Below are 23,927 nucleotides of genomic sequence, written 5' to 3' on the forward strand. Positions count from 1 at the left end.
GAAGTCTCCTTCAGGCCTAATACAAACAATAGGGAAATGCAACACACAGAACCCAAACAAAATACAAAAGGGAAAGGAAAGACCTAACTTCAAAGGGGCTATGGAAGCACCAGGAACTCACCTGAGATCCACACACCAGCAATCCACAACTAAACTGAAGCTATAAACCGCACAGCATAGTGGGAGAAGCAACTATAAATAAGGAAGGTTAAATTACAAAATTAGCAAAACCTGGAGGCAAGGGGTGTGGCCATTACCAGAAATAACACAGACGCCTATTGATCCACAGGGAAACCTGTCGGATCAAACCACGATTTGCCAGTCTCACAGATCTCCTGCCACTTACTGTCGCCGGGACTTCCATATGTCTCGGTACGTTTGTGACACCAATAGATGCTTGGTGAGACTGATATTCTGGAGGCAAAATCAACACCCTGAGCTATTTGCAATGCTCTTCAATCCATTATCCTGCTGAAGGAGACCACTGCTATTAGCAAATATGAAAAGGTCATTAAAAGGTGTACTTTTTTTTACAAGCAATGTTTTAGTTGGTGATACATGTCATAGTAAAATCCACAGTAAAATGCCAGGACCCAAGGTTTCCCAGCAGAACATTAAATCAGAGAATCACAGTCCGTCCAACGACTTTCCTTCTTTCCAAAGTACAACTTGATGCCATCTCTTACCTAAGGTAAGCAACACATATGCACCTGTTCATCCACAAGATGTAAGGAAACGTGATTCATCAGACCAGGCCATCTTCTTCCATCGCTCCTGGTCCAGTTCTGATGCTCATGTGCACATAGTAAGTGATTTCATCAGTGGATAGGGGTCAGAATGGGCACCAATGTGTGGGATAGGGATAGACAGGTCTTTACTCCCTCAGCACATTAATAAGTCCTGTTGCCAGTTGACTAGTTGTCCTCCGTTGGATGACTTTTGGTAGGTACTAGACACTGCATAACAGGAACACCCCACAAGACCTGATGTTGTAGAAATGTTCTGACCTCGTTGTCTAGCAAAAAAGATTTGTCCCCTGTCAAAGTGGCTCAGATTATCAAGCTTTTCCATTCTGCCTACTTCTAAAGCAAGAAGTTTGAGTTGACTGCTCACTTACTGGCTAATATATCCCACCTTTTGACAGGTGCCTTTGTCACAAGATAATCCATATATATGTGGTCACCTGTTGGCTGATCGGTTTAAATATAACTCACATATTTGTTGAGCAACTTTGAGAATACATTGCTTTACTTTTTCTTCTACTTCATTGATAATTTACTGGTTGTTACAGAAAACGGTCAACAAGCTTGATGAAAGACCCACTCCTGATACCTTAGCCATCTGTGATGAAATTAAAGGAACTTTCCTGTACTTAGATATAAATGGACCATGCTCAGTATAGGTCAGGAATGCTCAACCTGCGGCCCTCTAGCTGTTGCAAAACTACAAATCCTAGCATGGCCTAATAGCTGTAGGTTGTCCAGGCATACAGGATACTGGGAGTTGTAGTTTGCAACAGCTGGAGGGCCACAGGTTGGGCATCCCTGGTATAGGTCATCAATATCATATTGGTTGGAGTTCGACAACTTAACACTCCCACCGTCCACTGTTTAGCTTCTGAAGCTGGCATACTGCAGCTCAGCTCCCATTCACTTGAATTGAGAGGTACAGTACCCTGCACAGCCACTACACAGTGGATGGAGCCTTCTTCCTCTTGCTTCATACATTGTATAGTTTCCTGCGCCATAGGGCGCTCGAAACCTGGGGTGGGGGGGGGGGGGTGAGAGTGCAGGATGTCTGTGCCCAACTGATCTCATATTGATGAGGATAGTCCATCAGTATCTAAGCCCTGGAAAATCCCTTTAATGCAGTAAATGGTGGGAGGTTGTTAATGCAGCCCCTAAGTATTGGCAGTAAATTGCAGTGTGAGAAAATTTTGAAAAACAATGTAATTACAGTATTTTGTTTATTAATTTTATATTTAAACTGAAAAATGTTGAAAACTGAACATATGGTTTACAGTGGTTTTCCAGTAGTGGTGGCCTTCTGATATATAGTATAAAGTATATACAGTACAGACCAAAAGTTTGGACACACCTTCTCATTCAAAGAGTTTTCTTTATTTTCATGACTATGAAAATTGTAGATTCACACTGAAGGCATCAAAACTATGAATTAACACATGTGGAATTATATACATAACAAACAAGTGTGAAACAACTAAAAATATGTCATATTCTAGGTTCTTCAAAGTAGCCACCTTTTGCTTTGATTACTGCTTTGCACACTCTTGGCATTCTCGTGATGAGCTTCAAGAGGTAGTCCCCTGAAATGGTTTTCACTTCACAGGTGTGCCCTGTCAGGTTTAATAAGTGGGATTTCTTGCCTTATAAATGGGGTTGGGACCATCAGTTGCGTTGAGGAGAAGTCAGGTGGATACACAGCTGATAGTCCTACTGAATAGACTGTTAGAATTTGTATTATGGCAAGAAAAAAGCAGCTAAGTAAAGAAAAACGAGTGGCCATCATTACTTTAAGAAATGAAGTTCAGTCAGTCAGTCGAAAAATTGGGAAAACTTTGAAAGTAAGGGCTATTTGACCATGAAGGAGAGTGATGGGGTGCTGCGCCAGATGACCTGACCTCCACAGTCACCGGACCTGAACCCAATCGAGATGGTTTGGGGTGAGCTGGACCGCAGAGTGAAGGCAAAAGGGCCAACAAGTGCTAAGCATCTCTGGGATCTCCTTCAAGACTGTTGGAAGACCATTTTAGGGGACTACCTCTTGAAGCTCATCAAGAGAATGCCAAGAGTGTGCAAAGCAGTAATCAAAGCAAAAGGTGGCTACTTTGAAGAACCTAGAATATGACATATTTTCAGTTGTTTCACACTTGTTTATTATGTATATAATTCCACATGTGTTAATTCATAGTTTTGATGCCTTCATAGTCATGAAAATAAAGAAAACTCTTTGAATGAGAAGGTGTGTCCAAACTTTTGGTCTGTACTGTACGTATATAGTATAAAGTAATATATACTAGCAGGATGACCCGGCTTCACACGGGTATATTTAATCTATTTAATTTAATGTTTGTGTAATTTTTCTTGTAATGCAGGAAGATGATGAACCCCCCAAACACCTTATACAGTCAGAGCCAGTGAGTGCAAGAAAGTACAACTCTCACTATGATGAAAGTACTAAAGTACCAGACAGACTTTGTGAATCAGAACCTTCTCGTCCTGGTAAGTAATTTCAATACTTGATACTTAATAAAATAATAACATGCTTCGATACCTTGTCATTACAGCAATTTGTGTCATTACATATCAAATAAAATAAAAATCACAAAATTCAAAATATTCATTAGATCTATATTTAGCTATCTAATAGCACAATTTATATATACCGTATATATATGCAGTTGCCGTTCCCTCTCTGGGAACACGCCTCCTTATTCTACTCCTTTACCATATCACAACCTGTCACTGGCTTATGGATGTCTGCTTTTCTTCCATGTGTGATGGCCAATAACTGTACTGCTACTGTTTAGATTGTTTCCTTGGTCACCACAAGGTCACAATTGTTCTGTTGAAATTGGTGTGCTGGACATGTATTGTGATTATCCATATTGCCTCCTTTGCTGGCTGGATTCATTTTTCCATCACATTATACACTGCCCGTTTCCATGGTCATGACCACCCTGCAATCCATCAGCAGTGGCCATGCTTGCACACTATAAAAAAAAAGCACCAGCCTATGTGTCCTGGTCACCAGAGAGACTGGCGATTTTTCCTATAGTATGCAAGCACAACCACCACTGATGGATTGCAGGGTGGTCATAACCATGGAAACGAGCAGTGTATAATGTGATGGAAAAAATGAATCTAGCCAGCAAAGGAGGCAATATGGACAATCACAATACATTAGTAAATGGCTTATATTAACTTTCTCTACATAATAAATGCCACTTGCTGAAGTGAGACAATCCCTTAAAGTAACACACAGCAGTTGCTGATTAATGTTATGATAAATTATGACATTTATGTTTTTTTATTTACATTTATCATCTATTTATCCCACCTTTGTGGTCACCATCTTACACATCTTTTCACCATTTTTGTAGCTCTGCCTATTTTTTTTTTTTGCGGTTGGATTTTCTAGTGGGCCTTGGATCCCAGAGGATTTGCACCCTTGACTCTTTTCTAGGACTGTGTTACCATTTTTTCCATCCATAATCTATCTATCTATCTATCTATCTATCTATCTATCTATACAAAAGTATTGGGTCACACCTCTTAATCATTGACATCAAGTGTTGCATACAGTCCCATTGGCACAGGTGTATAAACTCCAGTACCTAGCCATGCTATCTGCCTTTACAAACATTTGTGCAGAAAGGTTTCCAGTGCTGTGCTGACTCAATAATTGTAGAGTTCTAAACCTCGCCTGGCATTAACATGAGAACAAAAATGGTGTGCTGGGAGCTTCATGGCATGTCTATACATGGCCGATAAGCTGCATACAAGCCATTAATCACCAAGCACAATAACAATGTCAAGTACACCACCATTGGACTCTGGAGCAGAGGAAACACGTTTTGTGGAGTGACACCATCTGGTGGACCAGTCTGGGTTTAGTGAATGCCAGGAGAATGTTAACTGCCTGACTGCGTTGTGCCAAATTTAAAGTGTGGTTGAGGTGAGATAATGTTATGGAGTTGTTTTCAGGAGTCTGTAAGGTCCAGTAAGGAAAACTTAATGCTTCATCATACTCAGTCATTTTGGACAATTGCATGCTTCCAACTTTGTGGGAACAAAGGGCATTGCTAGGGTCTCAAAAGATCCACGGCCCAAGCCCCAATGAATATGGCCCAAAATTATATAAGTGCAAGATTAGTTCCAGGGTTTGAACTGTACTTCACTGCAGGGGAACCACCAGGCTGCTACCATCTGGAGTAGTTTTTGTGTCATTGACAGCTGACCCATAGGGGTCACACAGGGGTCAGCTTGCTGCATTTTCAAAGTGCTGCTTTTATAAGTGCATTGGAGATATTCAGGAGACTAACTTAGAGCTTTTCCACTGTAGCAGAACTTCAGCTGTGTTTCTGGTGGATACTCAGACACTGCGTCCAAACAGGTAAGGAATTTGTTAAACAGGTTCTCACTATTGTCTGATTGCAAATGAGCATAGGTGATTAAGGTGTTAAATTTGTTGTTGGGGGAGGAGCTTTTGTTGGAGTGTGTGTATATATAGCCACATAGTATTAGCTTGCTGCATTTTCAAAGTGCTGCATTTCTAAGTGCATTAGAGATACTCAGGAGGTAATCTGGAGGTGGATACAATCTAAAAAAGTAAGGTTTGTTTAAAATCTTTTCCTTCTTTAAAATGGCAGACCTGGTTCTGTGCAGGAATTGTTGTGCTTTTATTTCAGGTTCCACTCTTCGGAGGTTTGGATACTGTCTGATCTGTAGACAGCTCTCCATAATGCAGAAGGAAATAGCATTTTTGAAATCTGAGATTTGTAAATTAACTGTTAAATAAACTCAGGCTGGGAACGTTGCAATGCCACTGCCACAGAGGCCCCCTAGAAATGGAAGATGGGTTACTGCAGGTTCTGGTAGACTGAAAGTTGTGGATAGAAGACAAGTCCCACAGTCTGTGGCTCTCCATAATTCATTTGCAGCACTTTCAGAGTGCAAAAGCAACATGGAGGATGGCTCAAGCACAGTGGGTGAGGAACAATCATCTCCCATGCCTAAAGTATGCAAGACTACAGCCAAAGACAAAAAGGAGAAGGTGAGGACTGATGGTAAGCAGCTGTTGGTGGGCGATTCTATCATAAGAGGTGTGAAGTTTGAGGAAAATGGTTTTGTGAGATGTCTCCCTGGTGCTACTGCTAGCAGGGATAGACGACGTATCCTTAATATTGTTAGGCAAGCAAAGAAGGAAAGGGAGATGGATGTTATTGTCCATTTTGGGACAAATGATATGGCTTGCAATGAGGTTTCAAAGGTGAAGTAAGCTTTTCAAACACCTGGAAATTATATACGGGAGGTTACATCAACTGTTTTATTCTCTGCAGTTTTGCCTGTGCATAACCTTCAGCATGACAGGAAGATGCGCATTACAGAATTCAATGTATGGCTTGGTGAATGGTGTCTGAACCAAGGGTTTGGCTTTGTGTCTCATGTTAGCTCTCGTTGGAATGGAAAAGAACTGTACAAGAAAGATGGTTTGCATCTTTCTCTCAAGGGAACGAATGTCCTCAGTGAACAGTTCAAAGTATTTGCTAAGGAGCATTTAAACTAGGAAAGGGGGGCAAAAGGGTGATAATCCAGGAGTCCGACTGCCCCTCGAAACAATGCCAGAAGATACCAGTAGCACAGAGGTTAAGAAATGACAAGCTCAGAGTCCTGTCTACAAATGCTCGCAGTTTAGGGAATAAGATCAATGAACTTGAGTCTATAATGGCATCTGAGAATATAGATTTAGTGGCTGTTACTTAGACAGGGTTCAATGGGAGTAATGACTGGGAGATAACAATACCAGGGTTCTCTCTATATAGGAAAGACAGAAGGCAAGAAAGGGGGAGGGGTGGCCCTGTGAAAGATAGCATAAAATCTAATTTAATACAAGTTAGTGAGACCAATTTAGAGTCAGTTTGGGTCACCTTGCAGCTTGATAATCATAAGGTAACTCGTGTAGGTGTGATACATAGACCACCTAGCCAAGTCAAAGAATTAGATGATCTACTAGTTGAGGAAATAGCTAAAATGACATTGAAAGGGGAAGTTATCATTATGGGAGACTTTAATCTTCCTGATGTAAACTGGAATACCAAAATAGCTAGTTCTGCCAGGAGTACAGATATTCTAAATTCCCTACTGGGATTATCTCTACAGCAAGTAGTTGAGGAGCCAACCCGGAAGGAGGCCATTTTAGATTTAGTATTCACAAATGGGAATTTGGTATCTGATACACCACACAAAAACAAATAGTTTTAGATTTTAGAAAAACTGACTTTTCTAAAATTACGAGTCCCTATCAGATTGGAACAGTTTCAATGGAGTCCAGGAGAAATGGGACTACTTAAAAGTGGCACTATTGAAGGCAACAGATAATTGCATTAGGCTTGTCAGTAAAAGCAAAAAAAGGAAGAGACCACTGTGGTACTCAGCAGAAGTGGCCAAAATCATTAAAAACAAAAAGATAGCATTTAGTAATTATATACAAAAAAAAGGGGGGGATAACAGGCAAATTTATAAGATTAGGCAGAGAGAGGCCAAACAAGTTATAAGAGCTTCTAAAGCACAGGCAGAAGAGGAATTAGAAAACAGCTATAGTGGTGGCTCACTCCTAATTACCTATGGTATGGTGCTACCAACCCAGAAGAGAAATTAGCTCAGTCAGTGAAAAAAGGCGATAAGACATTCTTCAGATACGTAAATAAAAAAAGGAAACTAAAACAAGGAATTACCAAATTAAAAACAAAAGAAGGAAGGTATATGGAAGAAGATAAAGAACTAGCTGACTGCCTCAATGAATACTTCCGTTCAGTTTTTACAAAGGAAAATGAAGGAAAAGGACCTCAGTTAGGAAGGAAGACTAATGAATCTTTTGATGCATGTGTCTTTACAGAGGAAGAGGTTCTAAGTCAGCTGTCTAAAAATTGTGGAACATCTAAAATCCCATGGATTGAAAGATGAAAAACAGTATGGGTTTACTTCACGGAGATCATGTCAAACTAATCTTATTGATTTTTTTGATTGGGTGACTAAAATAATAGATGGCGGAGGTGCAGTAGACATCACTTATCTAGACTTTAGTAAGGCTTTTGATACTGTCCCACATAGAAGGCTTATCAATAAATTGCAGTCTTTGGCCTTGGAATCCCATATTGTTGAATGGATTAGGCAGTGGCTGAGGGACAGACAACAGAGGGTTGTAGTCAATGGAGTATATTCAGACCATGGTCTTGTTACCAGTGGGGTACCTCAGGGATCTGTTCTGGGACCCATATTGTTTAATATCTTTATCAGCGAAATTGCAGAAGGCCTCGATGGTAAGGTGTGTCTTTTTGCTGATGACACAAAGATTTGTAACAGGGTTGATGTTCCTGGAGGGATACACCAAATGGAAAAGGATTTAGGAAAACTAGAGGAATGGTCAAAAATCTGGCAACTAAAATTTAATGTTGATAAGTGCAAGATAATGCACCTGGGGCGTGAAAACCCAAGAGCAGAATATAAAATCTGTGATACAGTCCTAGCCTCAGTATCTGAGGAAAGGGATTTAGGAGTCATTATTTCAGAAGACTTAAAGGTAGGCAGACAATGTCATAGAGCAGCAGGAAATGCTAGCAGAATGCTTGGGTGTATAGGGAGAGGCATTACCAGTAGAAAGAGGGAGGTGCTCATGCCGCTCTGCAAAGCACTAGTGAGACCACATTTGGAGTATTGTGCGCAGTACTGGAGACCATATCTCCAGAAGGATATTGATACTTTGGAGAGAGTTCAGAGAAGAGCTACAAAACTAGTACATGGATTGCAGGACAAAACTTACCAGGAAAGATTAAAGGACCTTAACATGTATAACTTGGAAGAAAGACGAGACAGAGGGGATATGATAGAAACTTTTAAATACATAAAGGGAATCAACAAGGTAAAACAGGAGAGAATATTTAAAATAAGAAAAACTGCTACAAGAGGGCATAGTTTTAAATTAGAGGGGCAAAGGTTTAAAAGTAATATCAGGAAGTATTACTTTACTGAGAGAGTAGTGGATGCATGGAATAGCCTTCCTGCAGAAGAGTTAGCTGCAAATACAGTGAAGGAGTTCAAGCATGCATGGGATAGGCATAAGGCCATCCTTCATATAAGATAGGGACAAGGGCTATTCATAGTATTCAGTATATTGGGCAGACTAGATGGGCCAAATGGTTCTTATCTGCCGACACATTCTATGTTTCTATGTTTCTATGATACAGGATCCCCGATCTGGCAAAATCATAGTCAGGGACAGGCTGAGGTCAGGGCAGGCAGAGAATGAACAATCTGATAAACAGTCCGAGGTCAGGGCAGGCAGCAGAGGGTCAATATGGAGGCCATGCACAGGTCAGGTCAGGCAGCAGAGGGTCTGTCTGGGAAATGGGAAGAAGTCGGTACACGGGCAGTCAAACAAATACAGCACAACTTTGCAGGGAACTATCAAGCTAGACTATCTATTGCTCCGGCACGTGCCCACCGGGTGCCTAAAGTACCCACATGTGACCATCCATTGTCTGGTGTGAATTAAGGTGGCCCTTTAACAGCCAGGGGTGTGCGCACTTGCACCCTGCGAGTTTAGGAGGTGAGGCTGAGCAGGCTACAACATTTGTGGAGGAATAGAGCTACCCTTGTGGCCAGGCCAGCTGGGAAGGCGAGAGCGGGAGGTGGGTACAAGCCGCTGGAAGCCAGGGGACCAGGACTAGTGAGCCAGTACCCCCAGAGGAAGGTTTCAAATCGAAACGCGCGTCGGGGTGTGCAGTCTTCCTGTGGACTTGTTACTTCCATAACGGTATGTGACCTTGCTTTGTTTGGACCGCATGTTTTACTATCTTTGTTGCGGCCCTTTGCCTTTTCTGTACCATATATGGTCTTGCTATTCACCTCTTATCTCCTATATTGCACTTGCACTTTACCGCTTGTTACTTATAGCGGTATAGATACAATTGCACTTTTGGAAAGAGCCACACTTGAGGATTTATACCTTATGTCCCCTAGTCACAACTGAATATACGCACTTGCACTTTCATACTGAATGCATTTATTTGCACTGTGGACTTTTCTCAAGTGTAGCTCTTGTATAGGAGTTCTCTTTACATACAGGCATTTATATATATATATATTTTTTGGTCGCTTACCTTTTTACTCTATTATATTGAATTAACTCTCCCAGGATTGCACTTGTCTGTCATCTCTTTGTCTATGTTTTTAACCATATGTCTAATAAAAATATACCTTTTTAGCTTAATAGTTCTCAGTGTTGCTTTGTTGGTTATCTAATTATTTACTGAGTTAAGCTCTAGTTAGGGGCTTCATTAGTTTTCTATGCCACTCTTCATGTAACCTATTTTTGCACTAACTAGTGAGCCAGTAGTAGCCTCAAGCCACGGAATGGACACTGAAAAAAAACAAAAAAACGTTTGTGTGCATAAGCCCTGGCACTTCATGAACTGAATCATGGAAAGAGAATTTTCATGTTAACCTCAGATAGTAAGCAAATGTAAAACACCAGAAACTTTTCTGAAATACAAAGAAACAGCTAAAAGAAACACATCACTTGATTGCGATTCTGGTTTAGTCTAATCGCATTCCGGTTTTATAACAGCTGCTACTTCAGAAAGCTCAGAAAGAATATAATGTTATGAAGCAGACTAATTTGAAGCTTACACAATGTGTCATTTATTGCCCCTAGAGATTGGGTTGCCAGAAAGATTTTCATGAAAAGACCTTGAATATTATAAAATTAACTTTTATAACTGCAATATTGTAAAGTGACACAAAATAGCTTTATATCTCAGTTGGCTAATAATACTTTTTATTAAAAAAATTATGAAGTAAAAACTAAGTTTATGAAGTGACAATAAGTTATTATTTTGATAAGTAATTGAGGACTAATTGGCAAAGCTTTGGAAGAGAAAAGTCTGGTTTTCTGTATTTTACGATGCTATTAAAAATCCTCAGTGTGCAGCAGAAGACTGAACTTATTGCTTCTAGTGAACAGTTTCTGCTATATCTAATTGTTTGTAGGAATGGATTTAATTTACTTATGAGTAGGGATGAGCGGACCCGTGGATGTTTGAGTTCTCCGGGTTCGGGACCCGAACTTGACCCGAAGTCGAACCCGAACCCCATTGAAGTCAATGGGGACCCGAACTTTGGTGCACTAAAATGGCTGTAAAATAGTCGTAGTAAGGGCTAGAGGGCTGCAAAAGGAAGCAAAATGTGGGTAAGAGCAGGGTAATTGCAAACAAATCTGGATAGGAAAATGACTTTAAATAACATAGAATAGAAAAAAAATTAAAAATAATAATCTTGAACAAGGAGGTGGAGATCAAAGTGGAGTAGGAGGTTGAGAAGGCGGTGGACGTGGCGGTGTAAGGCTCCATTCACACGTCCGTGGTGTGTTGCGGACCCGCAAATTGCGGATCCGCAATACACCCGCCCGGCACCCCTATAGAAATGCCTATTCTTGTTCGCAAGCTGCGGGCAAGAATAGGATATGTTCTATCTTTTGTGGAGCTGCGGACCTGAAGATCGGGGCCGCGCTCCGCAGCACACTGTGTGCTGTCCGCATCCATTCCGTCCCCATAGAAAATGAATGGGTCCGCACCCGTTCCGCAAAATTGCGGAACGAATGCGGACCCATTTGCGGACGTGTGAATGGAGCCTTAGTGGTAGCCAACACTGTTTTTGTTTTTTTATTTTTTTTCCCATTTATTTTTTTATTTTTTTATAGACTTGGGAAGGCCCCAAAACATTGGGAAATAAAAAAGAGAGTGCACTAGAGTATAACAATGACTGGGTGCGGCCGGTATACTTGTCTACTCAGCACAAGGTGTGGACAAGTCCTGTGGGATCCATGCCTGGTTCATTTAAATTAACATGAGCATGTCCACGTTGGCTGTGGACAGGCGGCAGCGCTTGTGTGTGATCACCCCCACCCATTTCCCTGTCACGGATGCAGGGCAGGTGTACATCACATCAAAAATGGGTATGTCACCCACCGATCTGACAGACAGATTAACTATTATATTTCTGTGTCAGGGGTACAAAGATGGTGCATTGCACCCACAAAAAAATTCTATAGGTCACCCACAGAATTAACAGCCAGATGAATTATTATATTTCTGTGTCAGGGGTGCAAAGCTGGTGTCTCCCTCACTTCAGCTGCCTGCTTCCTGTCCTTGCACTACTCAGAGCTGATGGGAGGTGCTACACGTGATCCAGCTTGTATAGAGGCTGGGTCACATGATGCACCAGCCAATCACAGCCATGCCATTACTAGGCATGGCTGTGATGGCTTCTAAGTGTCCACAGCTTAAAGGCTTGTTGATTTGGCTGCCCTGCAGCCTTTCAACAAACTTTATTAAATGCCCAAACACCAAACTCGAACCTAAACTTTTGCGGCAAAGTTCGGGTTCAGGTCCGGGTACCCAAAACTCGTAAAGTTCGGTACGGACCCGAACTTTGCAGTTCGGGTTTGCTTAACACTACTTATAAGTCCTCAGTATTTCTCAGGAGGACCCTCAATAAAAAGCATTACCTCTTTTTACCTTCATTTTTACCCAAATTTCAAGGTCCTGTAATAGTGTCTGCTGCTTTTTATGCAGACTATACCTTGTGTAAATTCATGCTACAATATGGAGATAAAGATAAAGTTGAAGAATATTGGAATTATGCAGTAACTTTTTATATATACTGCAGATGCATAGATTGATACAACTTGGTGCTTGAACATTGCCAGGCCCAGTCATATGACCATAGAAGCTTCACTGAGGATGTTTGAACAGCTAGAATTTCATTAGTTTTCTATTGTCTGGACCTGTCAACTCTCCTGATAGACCTGTTTTAGTACATGCTGATATTCTTCGTCAAATAACAGTTCTAGAGCATAGACTGGGTAGGACTGTCTTTTGTTCTTGTGTTGTTCCTCAAAGTAAAAAATAATAATAAATGAACAGTTGGATATTACCATTGCCCCTTGTCAATAGGGTTTGAACTTAACAGCCTGATACTGTCAAATCAGTTCGGACCTACAATTTGTCCCACTTGAATGGAACTGAGCTCCAGTACCAGGCAAAGCTTTCTGTATAGATGGGCTTCTGTGTATAAGTATACAATGAAGGGAATGTGGTGCTTGTGTAACTTACAGATATAAGCATATGCTGCTGAAGGACCTGTGCCCAGATGACTGGGCTGAACAGGTCCTCAAGTCACAGCAAGAAAAGAAAGTTATTCCTTTTGAGGCACCTTTTGACAGTGTTTCCCTCACAGAGACATGTGTGCAGGGCTGAAGGGGAGAGATACAGAGTGTGAAATGGCCACCGAGCAACCTCTACAGTGTCCAGACTGACCACTGGAAATGTGTTGCAAGGAGAGGTCTATTATGGTTCCAAATAGTGTGGCACAAGAAGGGACAGCCATGGCTCAATGCATCACTAGGGACTGGAAGTCAGTCTCAGAGAGACAAAAGTCAGTGTGAGCCAAGTGGAGTATGTGTCACACTCTTCCAGTGTTTTGGACAAGGGCACTTGATGTATTGCACTACTAACTACGGAATTACAGAGACTGAAGAATTTTATTGAGTGCAAGCATCGAGTAGCTAGTAGCTATAGTTACCAGCAACTTACAGAGGCAAATACACAGATATCATAAGACCCAAAAGCAAAACTTAGCATGAGTCCCTCTACCCCACCCAGGGCCGGTGCAAGGATTTTTGCCAACACAAGCGAAGCTACATTTTGGCGCCCCCACCGCCCCGCAGATTACCTAGCCCTGGTCCCGTTTGCAGCAGCTGGCTTCTCCTCTGTGTGGTCCTGGTATCTTCTCTCTGCTTCAGACAATCGCTGGTTTGAGGAACGTATTTTTCGCCCTGTAAGACGCACCTAGGTTTTAGAGGATGATAAGAAAATAATATGTTCCATTACACCTCAGGTCAGATCAGCAATCGGACCCCAATGTTAATCAGACCTCAGATCAGACCCCCAATGCCTCAGATCAGCTCCCCATGTCAGCCATCATCCCCCATCCATCACCCCCCCATGTCAGCCATCACCCCCCCATGTCAGCCATCACCCCCCATGTCAGCCATCACCCCCCATGTCAGCCATCACACCCCCATGTCAGCCATCACGCCCCCATGTCAGCCATCACGCCCCCATGTCAGCCATCACGCCCCCATGTCAGCCATCACGCCCCCATGTCAGCCATCATGCCCCTATGTCAGCCATCAGCCCCCCATGTCACATTTCTCCCCCTCAAGGCCTTCATGTCACATTTCACCCCCTTAATGTCACATTTCTCACCCCTCCATGTCAAATTTCTCCCCCTCCATCCATGTTGTCACATTGCTCCCCCCTCCATCCATGTTGCCACATTTCTCCCCCTCCATCATGTCCATTTCACCCCCCCCAGGCCACATACATTTCTCCCTGCGGGCCGCACAGACTACTCAGAGACATTTGTCCAAATGTCTTGTTGTCCCCCCTCCATTCATGTCACATTGTAATGTCACCCGCCTCACCCTGACCCCACCGCCATTAATGTGCTTCTGTTTCTGCGCAGCCTGCGCTCAATTAGATCACCTTGACCTACCTACCTGTCTGTGCCACCTACGGCAGTAAGGACGGTCTGGTCTGGGCCTGGCTGTGTGAGTGTCACTGTCTGATGTCTCACAGACTCACTCACACACAGTTAGTCACCACCAACAGCTCCGCCTCCAGCCTCCAGACCTCCGCTCCCCAGTCTACACCAGTTGCTGCCTGTCGCCCGCCCGCCACAGCGCCACTCAGCAGTCACACTCCCCTGACCCCGTGACTGTCTGTGTTGCCGATGCCGTGCTGCTGCTGGACCTGCGTGCCGCTCTGTGAGGAGGTGAGGGCCGCACGGCAAACCTGCAGGCTGGGGCGGGCGTCCGGGCCCGGCTGGGCAAGTCCGCAAGTTATGTATTTAAAAAAATATATAATATATATAAAAAATAAATACATTTTCCGCCCTGCCCCCCTTCCTCTCTGCGCCCTCAAGCAGCTGCTTGGTCTGCCTTATTATAGAGCCGGCCCTGACCCCACCCATTTTTCCAGTATGGATGTGTCAAATACAGGCAACATGGAATGCAAAATGCGACTCCTTAGATTTTTTTTTTACAATGTATTTATTACAGTTTTTTGCCCTATTAAACTAACCTGTCCTTAAAGGGCTTCTGTCAGCCCACTAAACCGTTTTTTTTTTTTTTTTGCTTAATAATAACCCCTACACTGCGATTTATCCTTACATAAGTAAAATAATAATTTTGGTTCAGTAGAATTTGCTAAAACCCTATTTTTATAATATGTAAATGACCTTGCTAACAGCAAGTAGGGCGGCTACTTGCTGGTAGCAGCCGCATCCTCCGATGGTAATGACGCCCCCTCTGCTTGTTGATTGACAGGGCCAGCGGACGGGATCTTTCTCCGCTGGCCCTGCCTGTTTTCATTCAATATCTGGCGCCTGCGCCGCGGCCGTACCTATCTTCAATCGGCGCAGGCGCACTGAGAGGCGGCCACTCACTCGGCCGCTTCATCCTCAATGCGCCTGCGCCGGGTGTAGATGTGACGTCATCGGCGCAGGCGCATTGAGGATGAAGCGGCCGAGTGAGTGGCCGCCTCTCAGTGCGCCTGCGCCGATTGAAGATAGGTACGGCCGCGGCGCAGGCGCCAGATATTGAATGAAAACAGGCAGGGCCAGCGGAGAAAGATCCCGTCCGCTGGCCCTGTCAATCAACAAGCAGAGGGGGCGTCATTACCATCGGAGGATGCGGCTGCTACCAGCAAGTAGCCGCCCTACTTGCTGGTAGCAAGGTAATTTACATATTATAAAAATAGGGTTTTAGCAAATTCTACTGAACCAAAATTATTATTTTACTTATGTATGGATAAATCGCAGTGTAGGGGTTATTATTAAGCAAAAAAAAAAAAAAACGGTTTAGTGGGCTGACAGAAGCCCTTTAAGAAGCACCTAGGTTTCGGACACCACCATGGCTCCTGAGATCCAGGGCTCTTCCTGTCAAGCTGTGCTGTGACCCGACGGCACACAGCTTGAGATCACAGAGTGTTTGTCCTCACGCTATGCGCAGGTCACAGCACAGTTTGTGGCATCTGTAACTGAAGACCAGGAAGCATTGAGTATTGAGTATTCACTGATCCTTGATCCTACTGTACTAATGAGCACTTCCATAATGGAAAAACCCATTAGTATTCACCCTATAAGACTTACTTCCCCCGCACACACACTTGTGGGGGAAAAAAGTGTTTCTTATAGGATGAAAAATACGGCAAGCAACAGGTGCTTTATAAATATGGTGTTTATTCTTTATACAATATTTCTCAATTACCAGACAACTGGCATAAATACATTAGTAAATCTAGTCTATCCAAAGCCACCACTAGGGGGAGCCCAGGGCATAGGAACTTAGAGTTACCAATGACTGTAAACTAAGCTGTAAAAATATATTTGCACTGAGCTCCACCTAGTGGCAGCTACAAGAAAATATCATGTTTTCCTGATGAGAACAGAAGCTCAGTGTTCGGCTCGCTTCAACCTGGGCTCCATACCAGTCACAGACTCTGCGTCCATGGTAGGTACGCCACTGGCAACCTCATTCCATTTCCGTATGTCCGTTCCCCCCAAAAATAGAACACGTCCTATTATTTTCCGCAGTACAGACAAGGATAGTACTGTTCTATTAGGGGCCAGCTCTTCTGCTCCACAAAATACAGAATGCACACGGACATCATCCGTATTTTTTGAGGATCCATGTTTTGCAGACCGCAAAATACATACGGTCGTGTGCATGAGCTCTAACGGAGAGAAAAGTCAGGGAACAGAACACGAATGCTGTATGTAAATGAATGAAAAAAGCAGCGTAGACACTAGTAATGAGAATCCATTATCGCTAAAGTGGGGGCCTACATTTCAGTAATCTTGTTGCTATGTTTACGTGAAATGTAAGCAGTACCACAGCCGAACCCTCATTTTCTAGGGATGCACAACAAGCCATTCGTGACTAAATGTTCAATTTATTTATGCAGCCATGCCTAATTTCATTTAGAAGCTCCAATATAAGGAGATAAAGAAGAAAAAAAGTAACAGCAACGCATTACGTAAAGTCTACAGCTGACTTCCAGTTCGAATCTATTCTGCAATTAAAATGCCTTCTTCATATTGCCAGATGTTGAATCTTACCGCTGATTTCATTTCATTAGTCATTTTAAAAGCTTTGCAGCAAATAGATGCCAAAATAAAGTGTTAAAATGATCTGAAAATGAGTCGTGCCTATAGATAGTAAAGTGGTTTTCATAACACGTTATATCATTTCTCCAGCATCTTCGGAATCCTGGCCCAGTCATGTCAAGGAAATCATCCACGTTAGATTCATTTATGCTAACTGCGCTAAGAAACTGCTAGATTCCATTATAGAATTTTATTTCATTTGGCTTTAATTGGCAGTATGATTTATGGTTTATTATTTAGTTTTATCCTTCCTTCTGAGGCGAACGTAACAATAGTACTGAACAAAGTATTCACAGATGTAAATTTCAGATGGAGAGCTGCGACATATGCCACGGTATAGAGTGACATACGCTGCTAATTGTAAAAAACACATATTCTGTGCAGTATACAGTGGGGGAAATAATTATTTGACCCCTCACTGATTTTGTAAGTTTGTCCAATGACAAAGAAATGGAAAGTCTCAGAACAGTATCATTTCAATGGTAGGTTTATTGTAACAGTGGCAGATAGCACATCAAAAGGAAAATCGAAAAAATAACTTTAAATAAAAGATAGCAACTGATTTGCATTTCATTGAGTGAAATAAGTATTTGAACCCTCTAACAAAAAAAGACTTAATACTTGGTGGAAAAACCCTTGTTTGCAAGCACAGAGGTCAAACGTTTCTTGTAATTGATGACCAAGTTTGCGCACATTTTAGGAGGAATGTTGGTCCACTCCTCTTTGCAGATCATCTCTAAATCCCTAAGGTTTCGAGGCTGTCTCTGTGCAACTCTGAGCTTGAGCTCCCTCCATAGGTTTTCGATTGGATTAAGGTCCGGAGACTGACTAGGCCACTCCATGACCTTAATGTGCTTCTTCTTGAGCCACTCCTTTGTTGCCTTTGCTGTATGTTTTGGGTCATTGTCGTGCTGGAACACCCATCCACGACCCATTTTCAGTTTCCTGGCAGAGGGAAGGAGGTTGTCGCTCAGGATTTCACGATACATGGCTCCGTCCATTTTCCCGTTTATGCGAATAAGTTGTCCTGTGCCCTTAGCAGAAAAACACCCCCAAAGCAAAATGTTTCCACCCCCATGCTTGACGGTGGGGACGGTGTTTTGGGGGTCATAGGCAGCATTTTTCTTCCTCCAAACACAGCGAGTTGAGTTAATGCCAAAGAGCTCTATTTTGGTCTCATCAGACCACAGCACCTTCTCCCAGTCACTCTCTGAATCATTCAGGTGTTCATTGGCAAACTTCAGACGGGCCTGCACATGTGCCTTCCTGAGCAGGGGGACCTTGCGAGCCCTGCAGGATTTTAATCCATTGCGGTGTAATGTGTTTCCAATGGTTTTCTTGGTGACTGTGGTCCCTGCTAATTTGAGGTCATTAACTAACTCCTCCCGTGTAGTTCTAGGATGCTTTTTCACCTTTCTCAGAACCATTGACACCCCACGAGGTGAGATCTTGCGTGGAGCCCCAGAGCGAGGTCGATTGATGGTCATTTTGTGCTCCTTCCATTTTCGAACAATCGCACCAACAGTTGTCACCTTCTCTCCCAGCTTCTTGCTAATGGTTTTGTAGCCCATTCCAGCCTTGTGCAGGTCTACAATTTTGTCTCTGACATCCTTGGACAGCTCTTTGGTCTTTCCCATGTTGGAGAGTTTGGAGTCTGCTTGATTGATTGATTCTGTGGACAGGTGTCTTTTATACAGGTGACTAGTTAAGACAGGTGTCCTTAATGAGGGTGACTAATTGAGTAGAAGTGTCTAACCACTCTGTGGGAGCCAGAACTCTTAATGGTTGGTAGGGGTTCAAATACTTATTTCACTCAATGAAATGCAAATCAGTTGCTATCTTTTATTTAAAGTTATTTTTTCGATTTTCCTTTTGATGTGCTATCTGCCACTGTTACAATAAACCTACCATTGAAATGATACTGTTCTGAGACTTTTCATTTCTTTGTCATTGGACAAACTTACAAAATCAGTGAGGGGTCAAATAATTATTTCCCCCACTGTATATATATTTTTTACTATGTCCATTTGTATAGGAAGGCACAGAAGACTATGCTTTCCTATACAGGGAATCCACGGTGGATGTTTATGCAGATGTCACCACAGATGTTGCTACAGACTTTACCCCACACTGTACAAGGAAATTCAAATCTGCAGCATTTGGAAAATCTGGAAGAAATCTTTGACACACAAGCCCTGCCTATGTGGTTATATAGCTGCTCGTGGTGAAGTTGTGAATTTCTGTTCACTTGGTTTGTACGTACCCTACTGATCTTGTGGACTTCATATGAGAATTCTGCAGTGTAAATAATCAACAGATCTGCCAAGTTCATATGTCACCTAAATTATACATTTTCCTATTTTTAACTTGGGCAGGGTGCTGAATCTCTTTATAGAGCCCAGTCCTGTATGGAGACTTACTGGAAGTATTCCGTGGTATGGAGACTTATTGGCAATGTTTTGTGGGAAACAAATATGCAAAGGGTGTCTCCCAGGAAAGAGAACCATCTCAATAGCACACCCTATTGGAAGTGGCCTTCTATGAGTCAAGATCCGACTTTGCAACAAGCCAGATATTCATGCGTAGTCAGCTGTTTTGGAGTACTTGCTCCTTATCAGTAAGTAGTAGGATTCTGGCTGGCTCAGTGCGATGCCTTGAAAGTGGCTTAGACAGGGTGCTGATTCTCCTTAAAGAGACCAGTCCTGTATGGAGATTTATTGGCAATGTTCTTTGGGAAACAAATATGAAAAGAGGCATCTCGCAATAATGAGAAGCATCTCGCCAGCTGATGAAGGACAAGCACCCCAAAACAGCTGTCTATGGTTGAATATCTGACTTGGCTATATTCCCTTGTCAAATACCAAGGCTTGTTGGAAGGTTGGATCTTGGCTCATAGGGAGCCGGGCAAGATGGTTCTCTTTCTCGGGAGATACCTCCTTGAATATTTGTTTCCCATGGAGCATTTTCAATAAGTCCCCATACCTTGGAGTACTTACAACAAATAAAAAAGTTAGGGTTGTTACCACCAAATTCTGTAAATCACAAAACAGTGTGTGGTCATTAAAGAGGACCTTTCACCGATTATTACACTATGAACTAACTATACAGACATGTAGAGCGGCGCCCGGGGATCTCACTGCACTTACTATTATCCCTGGGCGCCGCTCCGTTCTCCTGCTATGTCCTCCGGTATCTCCGTTCTCTAAGTTATGGTAGGCGGAGTCTGCCCTTGTTCTTCTGAAGCGCTGGCCAATCGCATTGCAGAGCTCACAGCCTGGGAGAAAATAACCTCCCAGGCTGTGAGCTCTGCGCTGCAATTGGCCAGCGCTAGAGCAGAACAAGGGCAGACTCCGCCTACCATAACTTAGTGACTGGAATCTCCGCCTACTATAACTTAGTGGCCGGAGACACCGGAGGACATAGCAGGAGAACGGAGCGGCGCCCAGGGATAATAGTAAGTGCAGTGAGATCCCCGGGCGCCGCTCTACATGTCTGTATAGTTAGTTCATAGTGTAATAATCGGTGAAAGGTCCTCTTTAAGGCCTTTTCAATGTAGGATAAGGGTCACTGTATGACCAGACACAAAAGGCGCACCATAGGGTAAGTATGTCCCAGGAAGAACAATATTACTCCAAAAATGGAGGCTCACCTTTTGCTCACTATTGTCTGCTTGTTAAGATATAAAACCTGATTGTTAGGTATGCTGCCAAGGTTGGCGGCCTTAAGGTAGAGGTGCCCAAACTCCCAGAAGGAGTTTCAGAAATATTCACCTTTTCCTGGCACAAGGAACCATAACAACCGGCGTAGGAAAAGATCTTATTTTATTTTCTCAGTTGTAAATACATAAATACAAATGCAAATAAAAATGAGAGCCTTTTCAGGCCTAGTCATTAAAGGGTTAAAAAAGGTGTTTATTGACTCTATCGGTTTGATCATATTTTAATTTTTTGGCATTTTGTTTCCAAAATAAAACACCATTGTTTCCTATTTTTGTAATAAAATGCTGCCCAAAATGATGCACCTGCCTCGTGTGTGAACACTTCTAATTGAATGAGGTCTTAGGCTTCGTGCACACGACCGTATGGCTTTTTCTATATTTTGCGGTCCGTTTTTTTTTTTGTTTCAGTAGTGTATCCGATTCCGTTCCATTTTGCCATTCCGTTTTTCCATTTGGTTTCAGGAAGCATACTGTACAATAATGTTTAAACAGTAAGTATATTAAAAAATTGGGCTGGGCATAACATTTTCAATAGATGGTTCTGCAAAAACGGATACGGAAGACATACGGATGCATTTAGTGAGCATTCTTTTTTTTTTTTTACGGAACCATTGACTTGAATGGAGCCACGGAATGTGATTTGCAGGCAATAATAGGACATGTTCTATCTTTGAACGAAACGGAAATACGGAAACAGAATGCATACGGAGTACCTTCCATTGTTTTTGCAGACCTATTGAAGTGAATGGTTCCGCAAAAGGAACACGCAAGAACGGAAACGGAAAAAAATGTTTGTGTGCAAGAGGCCTAATGGAGAAGCCACGAAAAATGTGACTCTACACCTATTTCAGTGCTGCTCTTTAATCTTACAACCGTATGCAAGCGACCAGTTAACCCTGGTCCCTAGTTTGTCATACTAGTTTGGTTTGTAAAACTGAGGGTCCATTCACACGTCCGCAATTTCGTTCCGCGGAACGGGATTGCGGACCCATTCACTTCTATGGGGCAGCACGATGTGCTGCTCGGACACGGAATTGCCCTATTGTCCACAATTGCGGACAAGAACAGGCATATTCTATAAGTGCCGGCAATATGCAGTCCGCAAAATGCAGAACGCACATTGCTGCTGTCCGTGTTTTGCGGATCCGTGGATCCGCAAAACATGTTGCGGATGTGTGAATGGACCCTAAGTGCAACTAACCATTAAGAGAAAATATATTTTCTGCCTTAAATAATTGTTATCACTTTTACTGCAGTGTGTCGCTGGAGAAGCAGGTTGCATATTTTATGCTAAAGATTTGGTATAGACAGGATAGGGACAGTGTAAAATGTAAACTTAATTGAAGTTTGAGTGTTTGATGCAACTCATTTTTAATTTGTTACTGTCATCCAGATTCCTTTTAAATATCTGGGTCGTGGCATCAATAAATGGTAAACTCTATTTTTCTGAAAAAAAGTGACAAATATGCTCTCTGAACAATGGGGGAATTGACAGCATGCACAGAAGTCTATGTTAAAGAGTTTTCAGGTTTCGTGATATTGATCACATATCATCAGGATAGGTCGACTCATCAGTATCAGATTGGCGAGGCTCTGACTCTTGGCACTACTGCCAATCAGCTGTTTGAAGGGGCTGTGGCACTCGTGCACTTGAATGGGACAAAGCTGTAATTATACTGCACCACCACTTCAATGTAGATGGTGTGTAGGTAAACATTGAAGAGGATGCAGCGCTCGCATAAGTACCGCAGTCTCTTCAAACTATCACCGGGGTGCCAAGAGTCAGATCCCCAACAATCTGAAACTGATGACCTATTGCAAGGATAGATCATCAGTTTCATGAAACCAGAATACTTCTTTAAGCTTTGTTCAAATCTGCATCGGATACTCTATTGGAAGACTCCATCGGAGATTCCATAAAAATTATGGGACAGAATAGTGAAGCAAGCTGAGCCTTTTTGTCCGATGGTGTTAGTTTCTGCCATTTGCCAAAAGTTCCAATTCCATTGTTTTCATTGTCCTGTTTCTATAATCATGCAGGACAACGTAAAAAAAAATTCCAATGTGAACACAGCCTTTGCCATCCCATGGGGTCATGTACAGTTACACAGGGACAAGTTAATCTATGCTTCCACTCCTTTCACTGCAACCTTTCAGCGCCTCCCCCCATTGACCTCCCCTCTGCTCCTCCTCGCTCGCTGAGATCACAGCCAGCTTGAGGTGACTGCTTCAACCTGGAATATATCAAGCTGTCTAGCAGCTAGAGATACTTGCACATCTCATTCCTGAAATGGTTTCTAAAGCTTATACATTAGGCTGTATGGTGGCTAGCATTGCAATCTTAGTCTTGTTTTATAGCTTAGATTCTTAGCTGCTATAGCTAGGAATCTAATATAGCCAGTACAACTGAAATACAATAATATCACCAGTACAACTGAAATACAATAATATCACCAGTACAACTGAAATACAATGATATCACCAGTACAACTGAAATACAATGATATCACCAGTACAACTGAAATACAATGATATCACCAGTACAACTGTTGGTAATACTGGCTAGTCTAGTGGTTTACTGACCAGTTGGTAAGCCTAGGGCACAGTGATCCTGAAACAAGAAAGATCCTTCCCGAAATGTAATAAACAGTTGGAAACATGCAGTTGTCTAAAATATTTTGGCATCAGGTAGTGTCAACATTACCCTCTGCTGGAAGTAAGGAGTCTAGCTCAAACACCAATAGGCAACTCCATACCATTATTCCCTTTCACCAAATTTTACAGGAGTTAGATTTATTTGGGTATCTGCCAATTCCAGATTGTCTATTAGACTGCCAGATGGTGAAACAATATTTCATCACTTCAGAGAACACAGTTCCACTGCTGTAGAGTCCAGTGGCCATGTTCTGCTATATGCCATTTGGTATGATCTACAATATGTAGTAGCATGTGATACATATCCTTGGACCACTGCTTCCTCTGGTATGCACCCATAACTGTAGCGCCAGTTATTTGCTCTTCTGCTTTAAATTCTGGTTTACTTGAGGTGAAAAAGCGGTCAGAAAGTGGTGTGATGGATGCTATAAAAACATCTCTTTCTATTTTCTAGTCAAAATGACAAAAAAACACTAAAACTTGTTTACGAGTTAAGAGTAACCTATATTAAAGGCATATAAAAC

At 42.5% G+C, this 23,927-nt stretch overlaps 1 protein-coding gene across 1 annotated transcript in view; it reads left to right on the forward strand.

Annotated features, from left to right (window-relative positions):
- NEK11 (NIMA related kinase 11) overlaps positions 1 to 23,927 on the forward strand; it is a 284,450-nt gene that overhangs the window by 158,634 nt on the left and 101,889 nt on the right. Inside the window, exon 11 of the mRNA XM_040433921.1 lies at positions 3,116 to 3,242. Coding sequence (XP_040289855.1) covers positions 3,116 to 3,242 — 127 coding nt within the window. The remainder of the gene's footprint in view (positions 1 to 3,115; positions 3,243 to 23,927) is intronic.

This window comes from Bufo bufo, chromosome 5, assembly GCF_905171765.1.
Source record: "Bufo bufo chromosome 5, aBufBuf1.1, whole genome shotgun sequence".
Classification (NCBI taxonomy): Eukaryota; Metazoa; Chordata; class Amphibia; order Anura; family Bufonidae; genus Bufo; species Bufo bufo.